Source organism: Geotrypetes seraphini, chromosome 9 (assembly GCF_902459505.1).
Source record: "Geotrypetes seraphini chromosome 9, aGeoSer1.1, whole genome shotgun sequence".
Lineage (NCBI taxonomy): Eukaryota > Metazoa > Chordata > Amphibia > Gymnophiona > Dermophiidae > Geotrypetes > Geotrypetes seraphini.
In genome coordinates this window covers 78,022,499-78,046,843 of record NC_047092.1, presented here as the reverse complement: position 1 = coordinate 78,046,843, position 24,345 = coordinate 78,022,499, and the positions used below count along the sequence as shown (strand labels likewise).

General features: G+C 40.0%; 1 protein-coding gene across 7 annotated transcripts in view; it reads left to right on the top strand.

The window, feature by feature from the left end:
* TBC1D30 (TBC1 domain family member 30) overlaps nt 1-24,345 on the top strand; it is a 185,369-nt gene that overhangs the window by 105,800 nt on the left and 55,224 nt on the right. For all 7 annotated transcript variants that reach the window (XM_033959126.1, XM_033959125.1, XM_033959127.1 and 4 more), the window contains 3 exons: nt 465-590; nt 7,007-7,192; nt 13,278-13,446. In XM_033959126.1, the coding sequence (XP_033815017.1) occupies nt 465-590; nt 7,007-7,192; nt 13,278-13,446 (481 nt within the window). The remainder of the gene's footprint in view (nt 1-464; nt 591-7,006; nt 7,193-13,277; nt 13,447-24,345) is intronic.

Below are 24,345 nucleotides of genomic sequence, written 5' to 3'. Positions count from 1 at the left end.
AAATATCTCAATGCACCTTTCTCTTGTTACTTGTGCATTGTTTGTGTAAACATAAAAAACTGGTAATCATTATTTTCTTTTTCATGTTCTTACAAAGTACCTGTTTCAGGATATTTAAATACGAGTACATCTGCATTGATGTATTGAGAAGTCTTTGTTAAAATAGCTTTCTCACTTGTCAGCGTGTTCTTGCAGTTCCTGGGAGGGGGTGGGGGGGGCAGTAATAATCTCCTGTGAGTTTAGCAGAGGGCAGCCGACTGCAAGCTCTGACAATCCCCAGTGGATCACATTGGTTCACAGTCAGACAACCAGACTTTAGGTTTTGGCTGCAGTTTCAGCTAAAACTGACATCCCCCCCCCAAACAGTTTTAAACCTAAACTATGTAAGTGTAATGTCATGTTTTCTGGATTCAGAGTGATTTGAAACAATTAACTAAATTATTACAATGTATTTTCTTTTTTAGGTATGGCTTACTCTAGCAGATCATTATTTGCACAGTATTTCAATTGACTGGGATAAAACTATGCGGTTCACTTTCAATGACAGAAGCAATCCTGATGATGACTCAATGGGTATTCAGATAGTAAAAGTATGTACTATGGCATTTTATTTATTTACATTAGAATACTTGATATACTGCCGTAATGTATAATGTGCCTCTAGGTCAATGTTTTTCAATGCAAAGCCTGGGGGGCCAGTGGTGGCCCTCATCATTCTTGCTTTTTCTCTGCCTTGCTTTATCTCTCTACCCAAGCTCACAAAAGAAAGGGAGAAATGGATGGGAGGAAGAGCCACATGCTTGAAGGACAAGACATTTCTCAACAGACAAAAAGAATGTACAGTATAGGTCTTCATCCATATTTGCAGTTTGGGGATTCACAAATTTGGTTATTCATGAGTCTCCAAACAAGCAGCCTCCCTCCCACATCCACAGCTTACCTTTGAAACCCTGGTGTTGTAGTGAGACGGGAGTGATCTTCCTATGCTCCTGCCCTGTCAGATCCATGATCAAAAATGGCTGCCTCATGTTCCAGTGTCTGTCTCACGAGTTCCTGCGGTCTTGCAAGACTGCTTTAGGAACTTGAGTCAGCCATTTTTGATAGCAAATCTGGATGAGGCAGGAGCATAGGAAGATTGATTCTGTCCCACTTCAATGCTACACCACCAGGGCTTCAAGAAGGAGGGAGTCAGGGTGGGGGCCCTAAAGTTATTTGCAATTTTTTAATATTCATGAGGGAGCTATGCCCCTAAACCCTGCAATATGAAGGAAGAGATGTATTTGGAAATGATCACCTCCTCGAGGATACACACCAAAAAAGTTGTGTGGTTTATTGTTTTTTTATATACTGTTGTTTTCCTATACATGGATCAATGCAGTGTAAAAACACTAATTAAAATTTAGGAAAGGAACTTTATAGAATGACAGAAACACACAAAAGTAAAATAAGATAGAATTAAAAATAAATGTGTTTATTCCAGTTTCCTCAGGCATCAACCAGGGAAGGCAAAAGTGGGAAATATGTTAGGAAGACATAAGATTGAAAGCCCTTTCATAGAGAAGCGTCTTCAACAAGGTCTTAAATTTAGAAAAGTTGGCTTCCAAACAAATATAAGGGAGAAGATTGTTCCAGGATTCGGGGGCCATAAAAAAGAAAGTAAAATTCCTGGTAGATTTATAATGGGCCTGGTGTGGATCCAGGAGCACAAATTGGCTTGTGTTGAGAAAGTATGGTTTTCGTGATGGGATGTAGGGAATAACTAATGTTGAGAAATAGAGAGGGGGGGGGCAAACCAGTATAAAGTGTCTTATGTGTTAAACACTGAATTTTGTGGGCAATCAATGAAGGTGTAAGAACAGTGGGGTTAACTTGTCAAAACGTCTGGCATGGCAAAGTAAGCCCAGGTCAGTATTCTGCAAGGGCTGTAGGCGCTTCACTTGGGTAGTAGTGATTCTGGTATAAAAGAGTTACAGTAATCTAATTTGGAAATAATGAAAGCATGTTTGAGTGTGTGAAATGAATTAGAATCAAGAAATGAACTGAGAAATTAAAGTTGACTTAGTGCAATAAAAACCTGATTGGATAGTGTGCAAAATATGTTCTTGAAAGGACAGTTGGGAATCTAGTATTATCCCTAAATAACAGAAAGAGGACACAGTCTGTATAGGCCAGGGGTGTCAAAGTCCCTCCTCGAGGGCCGCAATCCAGTTGGGTTTTCAGGATTTCCCCAATGAATATTGTGATAAGCGGACTATGCCTGCTAGGAGTGTCCCTAGCTCAGATTCTAGGTTAAATCCTGACAGTCCATAATCTGCCTTTTTCCCCATCTTCTGCCACTCAGTCTGAATTTCCTTCTAGGGCCTGTAGAGGGAGCAAGAAAGCAGCAGGGCTGGGTTCCCATCCCCCTCTGGATCACAAGGTGAATCACAGGAAATCCTTTTCACCTGAGGGTTGGGGGCGGGGCTTCAAGCTGTTCTCCCTGAAGACTAGGCTCCTAGAGAAACAGAATAGAGAGGAACAGCAGCAGGGAAGGTCGCAAGGCTCAGGGCTGAGAGCTCCTGATGGCAGTCCAGCTCCCGAGGACATGGAGTTTACTGAGGCTGGAGGAGAATCACCTGCCAGCCTGAGTGAGGAACCGTTGGCCATGGAGTTAGAAACAAGCCCTGAAGCCAGTGTTGGGCTGACTCCTGATTATGCTCCTATGGAAGTTTGCATCACAAAAGCAAGTATTATTTGAATATTGCTGGAGTTTATTGCGAGTTTATTTTGGACTCTTTTGGTTTTGCAGACTGAATTAATCTAACTCAAGTTAAAGAGTGGATTTGTAATATGCTAAATTAAGCAAGGACTTTTATTTTGAAATTTTGGTTTTTTCCATTCTTGAAAGCTAAATGGTGTTTTTCTTTTTGAAATGAAGCATGCTTGATGTGCTAAGACAGTGGGATTAGCCCTGTGTTACGTGGTGGGATAGCGGGCCTAATTTCTGGCAATTCAAGACCACACGGTGCACACTGTCTTTCCAGCCTTGAGTCGCTGAAGAAGCCAGTATTTTTACACTGTCTTGTAACTTTGTTTTGGTGGAAAAGTTTTTTTCCTTTCCTTTTGGTAATGAACTCCACCTGGACTATGATTTAAATGAGAGTTTTGTTTAAGTTTGGACTCTTTTTGGTTTCTCAACCAGAGACTGTTTATTGAACATTGTGTTTAACTTGTATGGGAAGCCCGTTGACTTGGCCATTGTAATCCTGACAAGCAAGTTACTGTGGTTTTTTTTTTTTTTTTGTTTTGTTTTGAACAATTAAATGCAACTCTTTATTCAACATTGAACTTATTGTTTGGATGGTGTCCCTTTCACTGAACGTTGAAATAACTTATCCTTGTGAGACACGCAGCGACTCACAAGAGTTTGATTGTGGCCAGTATTCCCAGGCCCTCTGCCTGGAGCGTGCCGGCTACAATATGCATGAGATCTATTTGCTTGCACTGCTTTCATTGTATGCTTATAGATCTCATGCATATTCATTGGGGAAATCCTGAAAACCCGACTGGATTGCGGCCCTTGAGGAAGGACTTTGACATCCCTGGTATAGGACTATCAAAAAGTATTGGAATTTGGGTGGGCTGTGTAAGAGGCCTAGTAATCCAGCAAACAGGTTTTTTTCATGGTTCAGCATAAGCTGATGGCTGGACAGCCAAGTTGAAAGAACAGACAGACAAGATTGAAAGGGAGCAAGATCTAGTTGAAATGGTGAACAAGGGTGGATCATTAGAATGTCATCTGCACAAATGAATAATTTTAATATTGAAAGATTGAATAAGAGTTGCTAATGGACTAATGAAAATATTGAAAAATATTGGGGAAAGTAGAGAATCTTGCGGAACACCACAATTGAGATTATGACTAGTTGAGATACTGAAAACCAAACACACACTGTGCCTGAAATTCCAGTTTCAGTTAATTGAGATAGCAGTACTTAGTGATCAAGTTTAAAGTTTCAAGTTTAATAATTGTTTTGATTAATTGCTTAATCATATTTCTAAGCGATGGACAAATTAAAATTACCAAATTAAAATCACCAAATCAAAGGTGAACAAATCCAATGAAATGAGCAATGAAATTTTACCAGAGTAGAGTGTAGGTCACTCAAAAGAGCAGTAACAACTGTTTCTGTACTGTGGGATGTGTGTAAGCTGGCCTGGCAAGGATGGAGAATAAAAGAATGTTTAATGTGTATAGAGGGGCTGTTAGAAAACCAATTTTTCAAGTAGTTTAGAGAGAAAATTAAGATTTTGAAACTGATCGATAATTATTTGATGATGTGAGGTATAAGGTAGATTTCTTAAGAGGGCAGAAACCTGCTCTTTTACAGTCTGATGGAACTATACCTAGGGATAGACTGAGAGGGAAAAAGACCCTTAGGAGACCCTCAGGAGGGGCATTGTGTTGCTGAATCAAACCTACCATAAGGACTATAAACTGTGCAAAAAGTGCATATTTTCCTGTCAGCACAAATAATACTTTTGCAAGAGGACTTCATCTTTGCCCTAGAAGCTGGCAAAGATCTGCTGTCTGTGACAAATGGTGGATGTTCTATTCTGGGACATTCCAAGAAATGCTTGGGTCACAAGAAGAAACCAAACCACATAACTCCAGGTCAGGATGACTTACCAAAAGTCATATTAACCGCAGGTGAAAATAGCTGACAAATCTACAATCAAGCCTAGGAGGGAGGGCACCCCCCCCCCCCTCCTAGGAATTATTGACCTCAGTATTAAGAATGCATTGTCTGGGAAAATAGAAAAGTCATATTTGAAACCAAGTAACACCATGCTTCATTATGACTCAATTGCCAGGAAGGGGAAGTCATGTTTGACCTGGTGGATATAATATACTTGGACTTCCAGAAAGCGTTCGACAAGGTTCCGCACGCAAGGCTTCTGAGGAAACTACAAAGCCATGGAATAGATGGGGACATACTAAGATGGATAGGCAAATGGCTGGAGAACAGATTGCAGAGGGTGGGCATAAATGGGAAATTTTCGGACTGGGAGAAGGTGACAAGTGATGTGCCCCAGGGCTCGGTTCTTGGGCCCATCTTATCTTATTCAATATCTTCATAAATGACCTGGAAGAAGAAACAACAAGCAATATTATCAAGTTTGCAGATGACACAAAACTAGGTCGGGCAGTTGGGTCACAAAAGGATAGTGAAGAACTACAGAAAGATTTGAACCAGCTGGAGAAATGGGTGGAAAAGTGGCAGATGAAGTTCAAAATAGGAAAATGCAAAGTCATGCACCTGGGCAGGAAAAACAAGGAACATGAATATAAAATGTTAGGTGTAACTTTGGGCAAGAGCGAACAAGAAAGGGACCTGGGGGTACTGATAGACAGGACCCTGAAGCCGTCGGCTCAATGCGCAGCGGCGGCAAAGAAAGCGAACAGGATGTTGGGCATGATAAAGAAGGGAATCATGAGTAGATCGGCGGACGTCATAATGCCGCTTTACAGAGCAATGGTCAGACCATACTTGGAATACTGTATCCAACACTGGTCTCCCTATCTAAAGAAGGATATAACCCTGCTGGAGAGGGTGCAGAGGAGAGCCACGAAGCTAGTAAAAGGTATGGAGAATCTGAGCTACAAGGAACGGCTCGGAAAACTGGGATTGTTCACCCTCGAAAAGAGAAGACTGCAAGGGGATATGATAGAGACTTTTAAAATACTAAAAGGATTCGACAAAATAGAGCAAGAAACATCGTTATTCACATTGTCAAATGTGACACGGACAAGAGGTCATGGACTGAAACTGAGGGGCAACAGGCCCAGGACAAATGTCAGGAAGTTCTGTTTCACGCAGCGAGTGGTGGACACTTGGAATGCTCTCCCAGAGGAGGTTGTGACAGAGACCACCATTCGGGGATTCAAAGGCAAGTTGGATGCACACCTTCTTGCGAATCACATTGAGGGATATGGGTAAACAAGGTATTCATCAGAGAACACCTAGCTTAGCCTCCGCGTGCGCGGGTCGCCAGTCTAGATGGACCTAAGGTCTGATCTGGTGAAGGCATTTCTTATGTTCTTATGTATACCATCCAATCAACAAAAATGACAAATGTGACAATCCAATAGAAACTAAGGGCTGCGATAGCATATTTTAGCGTGCACTAAACCTGCACTAAGCGGCTAGAAGTAATGCCAGCATCTAGTGCTTGCAGCAATTCTGCGCACGCTAAGCACACGCTAAAACTGCTATCGCAGCTTAGTAAAAGGAGCCCTAAGTATGTAATTCGTAACTAAGTAGCACTCTTAACCCTAGGCTACTAAAATTGGGTATAAAAGTAGCATACCTGTTGGCTTAAGCCTTAGGATGGATCTTCCATAACAGATGCTGGCAACTCTGTAAGTTATCATCCGTCGGCCTAACTTGCTGGTACTTTATTACATGTAAGCTTACTTTTGTTTATTACTAATAAATCTATCTTATATACAACAATTGGGTTGTTGGTGTGAGGTCATTTACATTACTTTGGAGGGGCTAGCAGTGGCTTCTCCAAGACTATCTACAGATAGAACAAATGGTAGAAGCCATTGAGTTGACAATTTCAGCCATGATACTTGTAGATTTTTGAGCATACAAAAAAGTTGGTCTCTTATGTTCCAGAGTCAGAGAGAGAGAGTGGTAGAGTGGTCATAGATGGACAATTTAAATGCATTGCACAGTTGCACAGAATCCCTCCCAGGAGTAACAAGTTGATATTAATGACTTCAGGTTCAGTTACAATCAATCAATTCCTTTGAAATATGATTAAAATAGACTATACACATGTCTGTTTTTGTGCCCCTTTATCTCTATCTGCAGCAAATTTGTTTGAGAAAGTTTGATTTGTCTATAAGAACTGTTAGATAATTCAGATAGATGGTGGCTAAAACAAAGCAAAAATAAACCTTACAGTTAATATTCTAAAATTTGTTCATTTATCTTTGATTATGTTACCTTTGTAGGATCTTCACAGAACAGGTTGCAGTTCATATTGTGGCCAGGAAGCAGAACAAGACAGAGTGGTTTTGAAACGAGTTTTGTTGGCATATGCCAGATGGAACAAATCGGTTGGGTATTGCCAAGGTTTTAACATATTGGCTGCACTCATACTGGAAGTAATGGATGGCAATGAAGGGGATGCACTAAAAGTAAGTGTAACTACTGTATTGGCAGCAAAATATTGATTTGATTTTCTTCAGGTAAGAAACTTTCACTGTGTTGCATATCACTTCCTGTGAAATGTTAATGAATTCTCTCTGTTGCTCTGGACAGCTAACAGACAACATACACTAAAATGTTGCATGATCTTTTTTTTTTTTTTTAACGTATGGGCCATGTGGCACTTAGCATGCACTAAGCTCTAGTAAAAGGGCCCCTAAGACCTCAAAGATAAAAAATTTTTTTAGATTTATCATTTGAATGTTTTTACCTTAAGACAAGCAGGATTACAGTGTCTTACATATGTCATCCAATGAGGCCTACATGGGACAACTCTCCGGCTTGTTTACACAACCTTTTGGAAATGTTGCATCACAAATGAATGGGACCTAACTAGCTCTGTGGAAAGATGACAATGAAACAGTTTCATTGTCCTAGTGCTTCCCCTCAGTTCGCATAAAAATTGTATTGATGGTCAGTTTTCATTGATATTTTCTTTAGTTAGATTTTTCAGATGTTTAAAGTTTCCTTTATTTTCCACAGCTTTCTCTGGTCTTCTTAGGCCTCAGGTACCTGTCCAGATAAAAACTTTTCATGACATAATTTGAATTCACTCTGACTATTTTTCCTAATATGTCCCAGAAAAAAAGTTCCCAGTAATTTAAAAAAGTATTCCAGGTGCAACAGAATCATAAACGAATGAAATAAATAAATAAATATCTGTAATGGATCCTCAAAGCTGGTGCCTGCATTGCCTGGGACTTGATCATGATTCCTCTTCTCCTGTGTTCACAGATGTCAATGAGGGTAAATGGTCATAGATTTGATAAACCATCTTTTCTGTAGGTACAACCAAAGAAGTTTACATATATTATATGCAGGTACTTTTTCAGTTCTTTGTATGCTCACAATCTTTAAGGAGAATTCAAGGTCAAGAGAAGCAGTGCAAACATCATCATCAGAAGTAATGGGCTCCATGGCTCCTGGAGCTACATCTGACCCAGGGGGCGCATTGACATTGAGATTACATTGATCACCCTCAATATCGAGCATTAATAGAAGCCAAAGGGGACAGTCTTCTGATGATCTCCTGTGTTTTCTGCTATGTACTCTAGTTTTAATTATATGTGAACCGAGTCGAGCTCCACTGGGAGATGACCCGGTATATAAACCAAAGATTAGATTAGATTTGTCTTCATTCTCTTCAGCATAGAGGATTAATAATTCTGGATGTCAGGTGGAGATCAATGCACGCTGACATTTCTCCCTTTTGTAGTGTGATGCTGAAAACATTGAGACAGCAAGTTGACAGTACCCTTGAAGCCTTGAAGCACCCCCAATGGGAGGACCGTTCATCTTCTTTGATATTATAGGGAGTACAACAAGGAGTCAAAACCTAGCTTACAATACACTATAAGTGTCTCAGCCACTCCAACTGTTCTGATATCCCAATCTGTGCTGATGTCAACCTTCAAAGAGCGGTTTATAAGCAAATTCAAAGATTATATTGAGCATTTCTTTGCTTGGTATGAAACTATGGCTTCAAGAGCTTGATGCCTAGCCTTGAGGTGAGTACAGCAGATAATCAAAACTCGGTGGCATTAGGTTTGGTGCAGACTGATCTGATGTCAATCTCCAGCTCATCAGGAGAGGAGGCTTCCCTAAGGCACTGGAGATTTCTGGTGTTTTGATAAAACAGGCCCAGGCTTAGGTATCTCCTGCAGAGTGCTTCTATGAGTCAGAATCTCCTGGATATCTGAAGAGGAACTAGAGATCTTCTTAGAGGAGGCATCCACTAGTCTTCCTTTGAATCCCTCCCCACCACACAAGAGTTGTAAATCTCCCCCAGAGGATTTCTTTCATGATTTTCTCAGTAAGATGTCTAAATCCATCCCATTTCCTTTGGAAATGGAGGAGCAACCTAGAGCAGAAACATTGGAAATGCTCCAATTCTTCATTTCCCCTAAGGAAAGCTGTGACGGTGCCTGTCCACAGAAGCAGGTGCAGATGAAGATGTGGAAGACCCTCCTCTTCATTCAGCAGGTTAACAAGAAGATTGACACTTTAGAGTTCACAAGGCTCTGGGATTTGAGAAACTGCAGCTTCTTCTCCATTTCTTTTTGGTCAAATCTGCTGTCAAAAGGGCCAAGAGTTCAAAGACTCACACTTCAGTGCTCCTGGGAAGAGAGGCAAGGATCTTGGAATCTTTTGAGAAGTTTTTCCAGACTGCTGTACTTACCTTCTGCATAGCTTGTTAGCAATTCTTCATGGGCATGCACTTGCAGAATTGACACTGTTCCACAGAAAAAGGCCAATAAACTCCATCAGCTAATAGCCAAGGGGATGGAGTATGGATCCATGCAGTCGCTGTGGGACATGCCTCCAATTGCATTAATTTGCATGAGGAGGCTTGGTGAATTGATCGCCCGGGAAAACTCGGCCACGGATCGCCCAGCAAAGGTAAGGTTAGTGAATCTAGGCCTTAGTTCAGTTTAATAGTCCACAGCTTTATAATTAGCAAATTGGATTATTGTAATTTACTTTGTTGGTTACTCAAGGATGTTACTTTATGTAATAGACTGCAGACAGTGCAGAATACAGCAGCTAATTTGATCTGCCAGACATACAAATGGGAAAGAGCAACTCCATTGGCCTCCTATAGAAGCACAAAGCTGTTTAAATTTATGTATGTTGATATCCAGTATTATTAATGATTCTGAGCCTTTGTTATTCACATTGATTCTGTCATTTTCTTCCTCCGAGTAAACTCTTGTGTTCAAATGGCCTGTTAAAGCTGAATTAACCATCTTCTGATGGTATTGGATACAAACATGTCCCTCCTCTAACAATCCCTTACCAGTCTTCAAAGATATGGAATGTTGTAGCAACAGAGATTAGACTGGAAACGAGTGAAATATTTAATAAATGCTCAAACATTTTTCTGTTTAATATTTAAATTGTTAATTTTAACTATAAGTGGTTATGTATACTTCTGGCTATGTATTGTGTATTCCCAGTATCTAATTTGAGCTGGATTATTTTATTGTGATCCACATTGAACCTTATAGGTAAATGTGGAATATAAATGGACCTGCAATGTAATATGTCTATACAGATGAAAATACACTGCATAATTTAGACTGCAAGAGAGCCTTGAGCACCTATCTGGAACAGATTAAAGCTCTTAGAAAGTCTACGCAACTTTTTGTTTCTTTTGACCCAAACAGGATGGAGCTGTCTCTCAGGGTCATATTACATCTCGTAATGTTAGTGCTATGGCTGTGTTGGAAGGCAATTTGAGTTCAGCCTCCATAAAGGAAATTTGCAGAGCATCAGTGTAATATTCGGCCCACACATTAATATCTTGTTACTGATTGGAACAGGGTTTCTGACGTGTTGATTTTGACCAGACTGTTCATCTGAATCTCTAGTTATTGATTTGTAGTCAGATATTTTACATTATTTCATCATTGTTAAGAAAGGACTTATTGTAAATGTTTCACTGAATTTCACATTTATTTATTCAGTTTTCTATACCGTTCTCCCCAGGGAGCTCAGAACAGTTTACATGAATTTATTCAGGTACTGAAGCATTTTTCCCTGTCTGTCCTGGTGGGCTCACAGTCTATCTAATGTACCCTGGGGCAAGGGGGGGGGGGATTAAGGAACAGCCTGAGTTTGAACCCACAACCTCAGGATACTGATGCTATAGCTTTAACCACTGCGATTAATTTTTTTTAGAGAACAATATTGAAGCAACAGATTTGTGAATTATTTTTGTGCAAAATATAAAAGCATTTGCAACAAAATGTAATAGATTGACAGCAAAAAAATACATCCTATCTTTGCAGGTACAGTCAGATAACTCACTTCCAAAAACATAAAGTCCTTTCTCAGGGTGAATCCATCAGATTTAGCAGTGATCAAATATTTGCACCGAGAAAAGCCCACAATAGGTTAAGTAATACCATTTTTGTTGCTAGAAAGGCTGTGTTGGTCAATTTTCACGCAGCTAGCAAAAAAAGTAACAATCCATTGTTCTTTACTCTCCTTCATAATATTGATTATCTGTGAGGACTACGATCCAGTGAGTTAGACTCTATCCATGTAGTTAAATTCAATTCTGTGCTAAAGCAGGTTGAATCCAGTAAAATTATAGGTTTGAAAGATTTTTATTTACATATCTGTTCTATGGCTTTTTGAAAAAATAGATAATAGAACCCCCCCCACCAAGAAAAAGTGATACCTTTTTTATTGGACTAACATATTTTACATTCTTATTTTTGTTTACATTCATTACCGTAGAGTAGATTAACACAGCTACTCTACTACTTTACCCAGGTTGAAAAAAATTGCAAATCAATTTACATATTAAATGATATTTATAGGCGAGACAATAAGATACTCAGCAAAAAATGGCCACCACATAGATGGGTGATGCTTTAGGATAGCAGAGCCAAACTAAAAAAGATTCCTTATAAGGTATTTGCTCAGATGTGGCCATGTAGGCTTACAGATAAAACTTGAATAGCTTCAAGTGATATGCAGTGTCTCTTACATTTCTAGCCAAAAGAGGATATTTATTTGCTTAGGCAAAACTTTGTTTTTACATGTTCAAGGGCCACATGTTCCAGAAGGTATTTCGATGCCTTTGCTCCATTGTTTCAGTAGGCGTAAGTGTTTAGTGATTTGCATTTTCATACTTCAGTTTTTAAATTATGTGTATGTGTTTTGTTTGTTGTAAAGATGTAGGCTTCTAACGTGCTCCTTAGTGAATGTATTTCCATCCAATTTACCTTATATTGATCTACAACATGTGTGACCACTTGATGTGCTGTGGTACTCCATTTCAAAAACACTTGGTCATGTTGTGTTTGTTTGTTTATTGGTATTTATAGACCGCTGTTCGATACATCATCACAGTGCTTTACATAGTACAAAACAAAAGAAAAGAAAGTTTTATAGAAGGCCTGTGTCATTAAGTCATAAGAACCGTAATAAAGAATCTCCTAAGAGAAAAGTATTCTTATGAATATCAAGTCAAAAATAGTGTAATGCAGTAAGATAATCAAATTAATAAATAACTTATACACTTTATTAATTATTAATTTCATTCATATCATCAAAATTGCATCAAAACACATATATATACAAAACCTGGACAAACAATAAGCTAAAAATCAGTAAGCTAAAACACATACATAAATGCAAAAATACAAAACCAAGACAGCCAGCTTTGACTCTCTGCCCGGTCTTCCTCTTGATAAAGACAGTATCGAAACATGGCCTGTGTCGAGGAAGGGTGAGAAGACTGGTAGCCTTTCTGGCCTTTTTTTCTGTGTTTGGTAACACTGTGGAATGTTTTCTGAGCCTGCCTTTGCATCTCATTGATACACGGTTGTTTCTTCACTGCATTTGCATCTGCACCTCAACACTCCAGCACTTTGCTTTATTTTGGATTTGGATTGGAATTGATTTGGACTTGTTTCACCAGATCCCAAGATGGCCGGGGTGCCTTGGCTTTACTGGATTTTCAAGCTAAATGATTTGTTGAACATTCTCTTTATGAACAGAGCTAATCCCCTTGGCTGTCTTGGTTTTGTATTTTTGCATTTATGTATTTGTTTTAGCTTATTGTTTGTCTAGGTTTTGTATATATATATGTGTTTGATGCAATTTTGTTGATATGAATGAAATTAATAATTAACAAAGTGTATAAGTTAGTTTTCTAAAATTTTTTTTTTCAGTTCACATAGTTTATTAAATTTTATATTAATAAAAAAAAAAACAGTGCCAACATTGGTAGTGCTCCCAATGAGGGGCACAAAATGTATAACAAGTAATTTGATTATCTTACTGCATTACACTATTTTTGACTTGATATTCATAAGAATACTTTTCTCTTAGGGGATTCTTCATTACGATTATATATGTTGTTATTGAATCCTTTTTTTGAATTATTTTTGAATTGTATTAAGTCATAAGAAGCCATGAGAATATGGAACACATGGAAAAGTTAACTTTTTATTTCTACGTATTTATAATAAATTGCTTTTCCTTCATTTTCATATACAGATTATGATTTACCTCATAGATAAAGTACTTCCGGAGAGTTATTTTGTCAATAATCTCCGTGCATTATCAGTAGATATGGCTGTCTTTCGAGACCTCTTGAGAATGAAGCTGCCTGAGCTTTCCCAGCATCTAGATAATCTACAGAAAACAACTAACAGAGAAAGTGGAGGTAGGTTTCGCAGTTACTGGTAGTTTATTTTTGGAAATATAGGGATTTTGTGATGATTTTAAAGTAGGTTATTTTTCTCATTTCAGAAATAGATAAAGGGTTATGGAAAGAATTAGAGACAAAACTGACAAATGCTGAATGACAATCGTAATATACATGTCTTAGATTTGAGTTTGTAACTGAATCTTTATTGAATACAATACAGTACTTATATTCTACCATTAAACCTCAAAGCTCTATGTTGATTACAAATTTAATATATTGAATAACAAGAGACAGCCAGGAATTACATAAAAATCATTAAAACTATTCCATGTATTTCAAGAAGTGATAATTGTGCATTACTTATCACTTTTTTGAAACAAAATTGCTTTTCATATTTTACTTGTTTATATTTTACTTGAATGTATTTTTTTTATTGTGACCAGATAACCACTGCAAAGACAAAATAAAGACCCCACACTCCCCCAGTATTCACTGACCCTTTCACACCCCCGCAAAGATTGGAATAAAAACATATATACCTGCCCCTAGAACATCAGCACCTGGTATAGGAAAGCCTGGTAGTGCTGCACACAGGTCTCTTAAATAGTCTGGGTGGTGGGCTAGTGAACCACAGAAAGGAGGACCCAGGCACATAAGCCACTCTAATCACTACATTCATGGTGGAAAATATGAGCCCACCAAAACTCCCCAAAACCCTGCCATATAGGTGCTACCTGCAGCCATAAGGGCTATTGGGGCTGTAGACAGGTTGGTATAGTGGGTTTTGGGGTTTTGGAGATGTTTATGTGGCACCCTTTTTGTAAAGCATAGGCCCAGCAAGCTATACTGATTTTTTTTAGATTTCGCCAATCAGGGAACCCCTTCTGAATGGCTTGCTTTAAGTGCAACCACTTATATATTTGTGATTTTAAAATACCGAATGATTGTTGCAGACGTGAAAAATCAAGCATTTTCCCATTAGATATTACATCATCTAGCGTACGTATACCTGCCTGTAACCAATGCTTCCAGAGGATCTTAGACTTGCCAATTTGAATCTTGGAGTTCAACCATAAGGACTGACATGTGGATTATTCTACTGGAGTTTCTATTAAGTTGTTAATAAATTTTAAGGTGCTTCATATGGCAAATAATACTATTGTGCTTCTAAATTCTGGGCAATTTGATACTCACCGTATAAATAAATGATTGTTGTGAATCTGCAAGGATATAATTTTACCCCTTACAACTGCTTTAAAACCTTTCCCACAATAATACCACTTAAAGGGTATTATTGAGCTCCAGAAATTCTAATATATCCCACCTGCTGAATATTCTTTGGGTTGTCTAATAAGCTGTCTGAGAACTGCCAACACGGTTGTCTAGATGGACTCCCTTCAAGGTGCAATTCTACATTGATGGGACTATGATCCAACCATGTTCTTGGATGTATTTCTATTATACTCATGACCTTGCAAATATTAGGATCCCCGAACCAGAGATCTATTCTAGAATAGGTATTATGGAGACTACAGAAATGAGTATAAGCCTACCTATCAGTATAAGTTGCTCTCCATAAGTCGCAGTGCTCCTATTTTTGACAAAAACTTTTTAACTGTAGTCTCTCTGATTGGGCACATGCAATTTCTGCAGTAGAGTTATGTAGCTTGGGGTCAGATTAAAATTCCCTCCCACCAACAGGCTGTCTTCTAAATGGTGCCTGCCAGTTGAGCTGACCGGGGAAGGGGAATCCCTGATCAGCTGAACTGGCAGGATATTCAAGTGGGAAAATGGGATATTCACGTGGGATCTATAGGGGAGTAAAAGTCAGGGAGTGGGTCATTGGTATGGGCAGACTCGATGGGCTATAGCCCTTTTCTGCCGTCAATTTCTATGTTTCTATGATTTCCCCGAAGCCGTCATGGCTTTGTGGAGTCCCGCTGGCTCACATGATAGAGGATTCCCCTGGCCCCATCAGCTGTACCGGCAGGCAGGGAGAGCAGGGGTTACTTTTTTAATAGGGCAGGCAGGAGGAGGAGCAAGCACAGTCTCTCCCCCCTTTTACCCGCAATTCTCCGCATGAATAGCATGCATATAATTTGCATGCTATTGTGCTGGGCATCGCTGGTAAAAGAAAAATAGCTCCCACCATGGTATTGTTTACCATGGTGTGGGAGCTTTGTGTATCTGGCCCTAAGTAGGTACAAGGAAGGGAAGGTGCGCACACAGCAGCGAGTCGGAGAGGAGCCAGCACCCCCACCATGACGATACCCAGGGCGGACTGCCCCCCCCCCCCCCCTTACTACGCCACCCATCCCTATAAACAATGCAAGGCATCAGTATGCCTATTTAATTAGCATTTTTGCTGCCAGTTGGCATTCCACCCCTTGCCTAGAATGAAGCACGACAGTGAGCAGTAGCATCGTGAAGCTTTTTGAACTTTGGCGGTTGTTCTTTAATTATACTCTGCACGTTTCCTGAGGAAGGGACTTTTGTCCCTGAAGCCAAGCCTGGTCGAAGCCTGGTGAAAAGAGGGGAACTTTAGAAGCCGTTAATCTCTCCCAATGATTTAACAGCAGTCCTCTTAGTGAACGAGGACATTATACCGCGCAAAGCTACATATATAGCTTACTGCTTTATTCGCTTTATTCTAAAAGGCTGGTACGGGGTAGGAACACTTCACTAACTTGTTATATTATTTACAGTGTATATAAATAGAATTGCACTAATTAAGTTGTTCCCTTTACATACACACAAGGTATATTCCTATGATGGTGTGTGGCTAAATCATGAGCCTGGCTTACCTTGGAAAAGCCCAGGATGGTTAAGCATTGCAGCTTTTGTTCATTTTGAACATTTGGCTTCATAAAGCTTGCAACCTCACATAAAGCTTGCAACATCACATTTCTAGACCGCAAAATCTCTTGGAATGATGCGGTTTACAAGAAATAAAAGACTGGACAACCCCAGTGACCTAAAGAACAATCATAAACACATTTAATTTCCAAAAAAACCTTACAAATGGAGTCAATTTTAGTAATTTTCTAAAGTGAGTATATGAACAGGAACGTGCAAACAGAGTACATAGCTCCCTATCCCAACTTGCAGCCTGATAAGCAAACAAGCACTCAAAATTTTTTTTATAAGTACAGCCTCTGACAGGAGGAAACACAATTTTTTTAAAAAAGTGAATAAATCCAATAAATACTTGGGTGGCTGCCCATATACAGCTTTATAACAGATGGTCCCAAATTTGAATAATACCCGAGCCTCGAATGGAAGCCAGTTGAGCTCTCTGTAATATGACGTACCATGATCAGACTTCCACAAATGAAAAATCAAGCAAACTGCCACATTCTGAATTTTATGTAATCTAACTAAATTTGTACGTTGCCCAGTAAGGTGAACTGAAATACAATAATCCAGAGGGCTAAAGAATTGAGGATTGTACCAAAATTCTAAATGAGCTAGGGTCAAAAAAAGATTTAATAGTGCATAGTTTAAACTTTAGGTTGCTTATTGGCAAGTGCTGCTCTTAGTGTAACTTTTAAGGATTTATAGCAGCTTCTAGGGTGGTTGATTTTCTTTTCCTCCAAAGTGCACATACTAAGATGTTTAGGTGTGTCCCGGTACACCTTACGACAAAGACCAACAACCATTTTGCTAGCTTTCTTCTGGAATGACACCATCCTGTTTATATCTTTTTGAAGGTGCGGTATGTAATGTAATTTATTTCTTATATACCGCTACATCCGTTAGGTTCTAAGCGGTTTGAAGAAAATATACATTAAGATTATAAATGAGAAGTAAGAAGGTACTTAAAAAAATTCCCTTACTGTCCCGAAGGCTCACAATCTAACTAAAGTACCTGGAAATTAATAAAGAAGAGAAAATAAAGATGGTTGAAAAAAGAAAAATTCTATGTGAACTTATAGGATGGAAATTAAACTGACAGTGAAGAACTGTATGAAAAATACATATGGAATGCAGTTAGAGAGGGTAGGTTACAATCTATTTATGGTATTTATAATCCGAATTATACACAATATTCTAAATGGAGTCTCACCAGAGTCTTTTACAGGGGCATCAGTACCTCCTTTTTGCTATTGGCCATTCTTCTCCCTATGTACCCAAGCATCCTTCTAGCTTTCACCATCATCTTTTCAACCTGCTTGGCCACTTTAAGATATTTGTTTTTTAAAATCGCAATATTCCAAAATATACATTAGGTTAATATGGCTTACAAATCAATTAAAATATACGATAAACTATATCAACACAAGAAAGGACTGCCATAAATCAAAGTAGAAGACCTAAACACATGTACACATTACACAAAGAAAATGAAATTGTAGGTTTTAAACCATATATTTATCTGTGTGATCTCCAGAGTACAGTCATCCACTCAACTGAGAATTATTTAAAATTTCAAGTGAAATAGTATAAGCCAATTGAAAAAAATAAGTCTTTAATTGAGTTTTGAATTTTGGAAAAGTAAGCTCATTATGAATAGATTGTAGTAAACTGGTCACAGGAAAGGTGACAAAAACAAGAATGCAGAGTTTTCAAGTTTTATTTAAAATTTGATAAATTGCTTAATCTAAGCGATGAACATTGCTAAAAAGTTTTACAACATTCAGGGGATACAATATGTCAAACATACAAAAGACGTACTGGACTTACTGTGCCAATGGGAAAGGAGGGTAAGAAATACAATATCGGATAGGAAAGAAGGCAGATAGGGGAAGGATAACAAGAGGGGTGAGTAGGAACTGAAAAGAAAGTGGAGAGAAAAGCAACTAGAAGAGAAATAAAGAAATTGGAATGAAAAGAAAGGGAAGATTAAATCTGCAGAGAAAGAAAGCTTGAGTTGATTCATTATGAACTACTTTTGGGGATGGTTGGACTAGCCTTTGAGCATCAAATGAACAAAGGACACGAGAAGAATATAGGGAATCACCACCGCTGCTAAATAAGGTGGACTAGCCAAGTGTAATCATCACATACAGAAACATAGAACCATGATGGCAGGGAGGAAGTGATTTCACCGTCTAAGATGGACATTTGACTTTTCAGCTCTACATGCCCTCCGACTTTATACGCTGAATCCTGACCCCACTTGATTTTCTCTACTCTTTGGGGTAGCTTGGACTGGGGGACGTTGTGTCCTTTGCTATTTAGCAGGTGGATGGCTCAATATACCTAAAAAACTTTGCGCGATTTCGTGTTTGGCCCGGTGGGGCCTACTTCAGTGAAGGCGATGTCGCACCTGGAAAAAGCACCGTTGCTTTCTCAAGAGGCGATCGTGGAGGAGACGATGGTGGATCCGCTAGTGGAAGTGCAAGCGATGCTTGTGGGACTTCACCAGGAGATGAAATAGCTCCGTGGGGATTTTACTACCCTGGCTGGAGGTTTGCGAGATAAAATGGCGGAATTGGGGTCGTGAGTGAACAAGATGGAGACCCAGGTTGATGAGCAACATACAGCATTGGGGCGGCTGGACTCCCGTTGCACAGAATTGCACTCTCAGCAGGTTTATGTTCTTGATAAACTGGAAGATCTTGAAAATAGGAGTTGCCGTGCTCATTTACGGATCAGAGGGCTCCCGGAAGTACTGGACTATAAGGATTGTGAGTTGGTGGTGCAGAAGATTGTTGGTATGCTGTTTGCGGGATCTCCAGATGAGGGGCCTCTTTTACCGGTGGCGATAGAGCGTGCACACAGAGCATTGGCGGCTCTAAGAGGCAATAAGCTGAGAGATATTATTGTGTGCTTTAAAGAGTTTAAAGTAAAGGAAGTGATTTATCATAAGGCCAGAGGTATGGAGGAGTTTAAGTGGGACATTTTTGATTTGGAAATCTACCAAGATCTCTCGGCGGTTACTTTACGCCAAAGGGTGGAACTGAAACCCTTATTGCGTTTGCTTAATGAGAAAAACATTTGATATCGTTGGCGCTATCCTTTTGCTTTACTCTTACTTGGATGGTACTTTGCGAACTATGAAAACCTTAGAGGAGGCTTCAGAGTTTTTCCAGGGACTCAGTTATTGCCCGCTAAGGGTTCATCTGCAGTACAGTTGCAAGAGGGTTCCTCTCGTTTCAGTTTGCCACCGCACCCTCGTTGGCAGCGGGTCCGCCGCGATGGTGGGCGCCTGAAGAGACATTCTGTGGAGTTGCTCCAGCTGCAGTAACCGTCTGAGAGCGGATTAGGCACCTGAACATTTGGGGACTTTAGGTTGATCTTTTGGTGGGGCTTTTTGATGGTTGGGAGGGGTGTTGTTTTGTGTTCAGGGGCTGGTGCTTATTTGGCTTGTATGAAGGGGGGCTTTTGTGGTGGTGAGAGCTTTTCATTTTGAAGACTATATGGTGGGTTGGAGGATAGGGAAGCTTTTTGTGCTGGGTGGTTTGTTTTTTTTTTCTTGGAGGGAGGGTATGTGGAGAAGGACTCTTCCTTGGTATGGTAGTAAGCATAATAAAACAATGCTTGCAACAGTTGGGGGCTGGGAAGGGATGGGAGGTGAGTTGGTTGTGTGTATGTTTGGTTATTTGGCATTGGGGCATGGGGGGTGGTGGATGGTGTGTGATTATTATGTTTTCTTGTGTGATTTGGGATTTTTGATGGGGGATTTACGTTTGTTATCTGTGAATGTGCGGGGTCTCAATATTCTGGTTAAGCGTCACATGTTATATAGAGAGTTATCACACCATCAGGCCCATATTGTCTTCTTACAGGAGACTCATTTTTTACCTAAGGCGGAATATCTTTTGAGGCCTCTGTGTTATGCGGATATATATCATGCGACGAATCATCACCAAAATAAAAAAACTCGAGGGGTAGCGATTTTGTTTGCTAAGGGACTGCCGATTCAGGTTACTAAAGTTCTTAGGAATCCTGAGAGGCGTTATTCGTTGATTTGTTTTTCTTTAAATGCCCAGACTTATATGCTATGTAATGTTTATGCCCCCTAATAGTGATCAGGGTATCTTTTTCACTATATTGGAGGGAGTGTTACAGTCTCATCAAGAGGGGTTCTTACTGTTAGGGGGTGATTCTAATTTGCCCTTAAACCCCTCTGTGGATAGCTTGGATGGGGGCTCTTCGGTTGGGGGACAAGATATAGGGGTGTTGAAGACTTTGATTTCTCATTGGGGGCTTTGTGATATCTGGCGCGCTTTACACCCAGGGTGCCGGGAATATACCTTTTACTCTGCGGTTCATGATTCCGAATCTCGGATTGATTATTGGCTGGGTGATAGTGTTTTGGATTGTAGGGAATTATCTTGTACCATACATACTGCAGTGTTTACGGATCATGCAGTGGTTTTGTTGGTGTTGAAGGGGGGGAGGTTGCGCCAAGCGGTTTCCTGGCGGTTTAATGATATTTTGTAGATTATTTGGCGAAGGAGTTACAGGAATATTTTGAGCTTAATGATATAGCTGATATTGATCCTATTATTCTGTGGGAGGCATTGAAAGTAGTTATATGTGGTCGTGTGATTGCGTTGGAAGCGTTTCTTCGAAGGGATAAGAGCCAGGCGATTTCTGCTAAACGGATGGAATTATTGGATCTGGAAGGGAAGGTTTGTGGGTGGATCCGTTTGGCTGTGGAAAAGGAACGTTTGGCCACGTTAAGATTGGAATTGGTAGATATGGCCGAAGCTTTAAATAAAACACGTCAGGAATATTTTGAATTTAATAACAGAAATAGTCGGCTTTTGGCCCATAAATTGAAACTGCAGGCAACTTGGAATGATATTACTAGTGTAGTGCATGGGAAGGGGGTCCGTTATATTACCCCACATGCCATTGGGGAGGCATTTAATCTTTTTTATAAGGAGCTTTATCGGGCTGATCGATCGGTGAGTGAGGGGGTGCATGATGCTTATCTGTCGGGTTTGTCGTTGACAGTTCGTTCTTCGGAAGAGTCATCTTACCTCTCTTGTCCGATCTCGGCCTTGGAAGTAGAGGAGGTAATTGGTGCTTTTACCTTTGCATACCTCCCCGGGCTTGGACGGGTTTACTAATAAGTTTTATAAAGTGTTTCAGCAAATCTTGATTCCTGTCCTGGTTAGAGTGTTTAACAGCTTTGATGAGCATCATCCGTTACCGCAGTCCTGGCGGTTGGCAGCAGTGACATTGATACATAAACCGGGGAAAAATCCAGAGAGTTCTGCGGCATATCGCCCAATTTTGTTACATAATACCGATTATAAAATTTTCACCAAATTATTAGTGGTAAGATTACAAAATTATATACTTAAACTTGTGCATTGTGATCAAGCAGGTTTTATTGTTCAATGACAAACTTGATAATATCAAATTAGCTTTGCATTTGATGTGACATGTTCGTAGAAGGGGGTCCTGACGGTAGTGTTGTCTCTTGATACGGAGAAGGCTTTTGATAGGGTGGGCTGGCTTTTTCTTTTTAAGGTGATTGAGACTATGGGTATCGGACATCAGTCTTGTCAGTGGCTATGCCTTCTTTATGATCATCTGCTATCTAATCTTAAAGTGAATGGAGTTTTGCAGCCTGTGATAGAGTTAGAGAGAGGGACAAGACAGGGTTGTGCTTTGTTGCCTTTATTGTTTGCTTTGTCAATGGAACCGTTGGCATGTCAGATACGTTTACATCCTGACATTTAAGGAATTGAAGTGGGGCCCCGACAATATAAAATCTTGTTATATGCCAATGATATTTTGTTGTTATTGAAACATCCGGAACGCTCTTTACCCGCTGTACTGGGAGTATTGGAGGAATTTGGTAGTTTGTCAGGGTTCAAAGTAAACATGGAAAAATCTGAGCTTTTAAATGTGACTTTGCCTGAATCTCAGGTGCGTACTTTACAATCTCAGTTTGTGTTTTCTTGGGCGCCTCATTTTATTAAATATTTGGGTATTAATTTGACGGCAGTCTATCAGCAGCTATATGTGGTGAATTATCTTGAATGATTGCATCAGATTTTTGAAGAATTGGACTGATGGAGGGCCTATCCCTTAGTTGGATGGGGCGTATTTCTTCTATCAAAATGATGGTTTTGCCAAAATTATTGTATGTTTTTATGGCTTTGCCCATTTCACTTCCATAGGATTTTTTTCGGCGGCTGTCTCCTAAAGTCTTTGCTTATATATGGTAGAAGCCACCTCGGGTTCGCCGTAGTGTGCTGTATCGAGTGAAATTGCAAGGGGATTTTAGTTTGTATTATAAAGCGGCGTTATTACAAGAGATTGTCATGTGGGTGTCTTTTGAAAATAGACACTGGATACATGTGGAGCAACATTTTGTATCTCGAATTTCATTATGGAAATTGCCTTGGGCGCCTCTGGAGCGTTTGCGTACCATGCTTAGGAATCCCAATCCCTTTCTTCGTACGATTTTGATGATATGGTATAAGCTTCGGAAGCGGATGTTCTCGGAGTGTCGCTATTTTGGTCAAATGGCCCTTGCAGCATTGCCAGATTTTTCTGCGTCACAGGAGGCGGTGAGAAATTGTCATTGGGTTCGCTTGGGCTTACGGCTTTTGGGACAGCTCTGGGGAGATATGCATTTGTTATCTTTTGAGAATTTGCGAGATGAGTATGAATTGGAGGCCAGGGATTCTTTTCTATACACTAGGCTGTGTTCTTTTATATTTAAGGAGGCTTTTTGGGAGATATCGTTGAGTGATAGGCAGATTGAGCTTGCATCGAAGAGGGGTCTGGACATGGGGGGGTTTCCAGAGTATATCAGGCATTATTATATAGGGAGGGCACCTGGGATCCGTATAGGACAGCGTAGGAGAGAGTGTTTGTAGGAGGGCAGTGGTTTCTGAATTGGGAGGTTGTTTATAAAGGTTTATTTACCCCTACTCTTTCTATTAATTATGTAGAGAATGGTTACAAGATTTATTATATGTGGTATTTCACCCCTGATAGGGTGCACTGTATTTTGGGGCGGGGCACAGACCATTGTTGGCGGAATTGTGGGGAGCGGGGAGATTCTTTTGCATATTTGGTGGGGGTGCCCATTGATTAAGGAATATTGGCAACTGGTGGGAAGTGTATTGGTGCGTGTATTGCAGAAACACTGTCCAGTCTGTTTGGAGTGTTGTTTGTTGAATGTGGGTGTGCCTGGGTTTACTAAAGCTGAACGGAAATTTGCAGCTTGTATGTTTACAGCTGCCAGGCTGGCCTTGGCTTCTCACTGGTGATCACCAGATATTCCTGGTGTTGGTGAGCTCTGTCGTCGGTTGGATTATCTCCAGCTAATGTCTAAGTTAACAGCTCTTCGTCATAACACTTTGGATATTTATAAGAAGTTATGGGATAGGTATGTGCAATGGCGTGCAGCATAATTACTCATAGTTTTGCTTTTTTTGGGGGGTTCTACCCCTTGTCCCTACTGGTTGTTGGGGGTTTTGGGTTGGGGAGGGGGGGTTGGGGAGGGGGTGGCTGGGTGTGAGGTGGGGGAATTGGGAGGGGGTGCAAATTAAAAACTTGTTTAAGAATGGTTTACTTGTTTTTTGAGGTTGGGTATTTTGTTTGGCTGTTTTGTTTATATAGTAGCATATTTGTATGTGTGTTTTGCTGTATGCTATTCTGTCATATAGTAGCATATTTGTATGTGTGTTTTGCTGTATGCTATTCTGTTGCAATAAAAATTTATAAAAAAAAAAAAAGAAATATGATGGCAGATAAAGGCCAAATGGCCCATCAGTCTGCCTATCCGCAGTAATCATTATCTCTTCCTGTCTCTAAGGGCTCCTTTTACGCACCGGATTAGCGCATGCTATAATGTGCGCTAGCCGAAAATCTACCGCCTGCTCAAAAGGAGGCAGTAGCGGCTAGCGGACACACGTTAAGGCCCTAGCGCACCTTCGTAAAAGGAGCCCTAAGAGATCCAACGTGCCTATCCCAGGGTTTCTTGATTTCAGACAC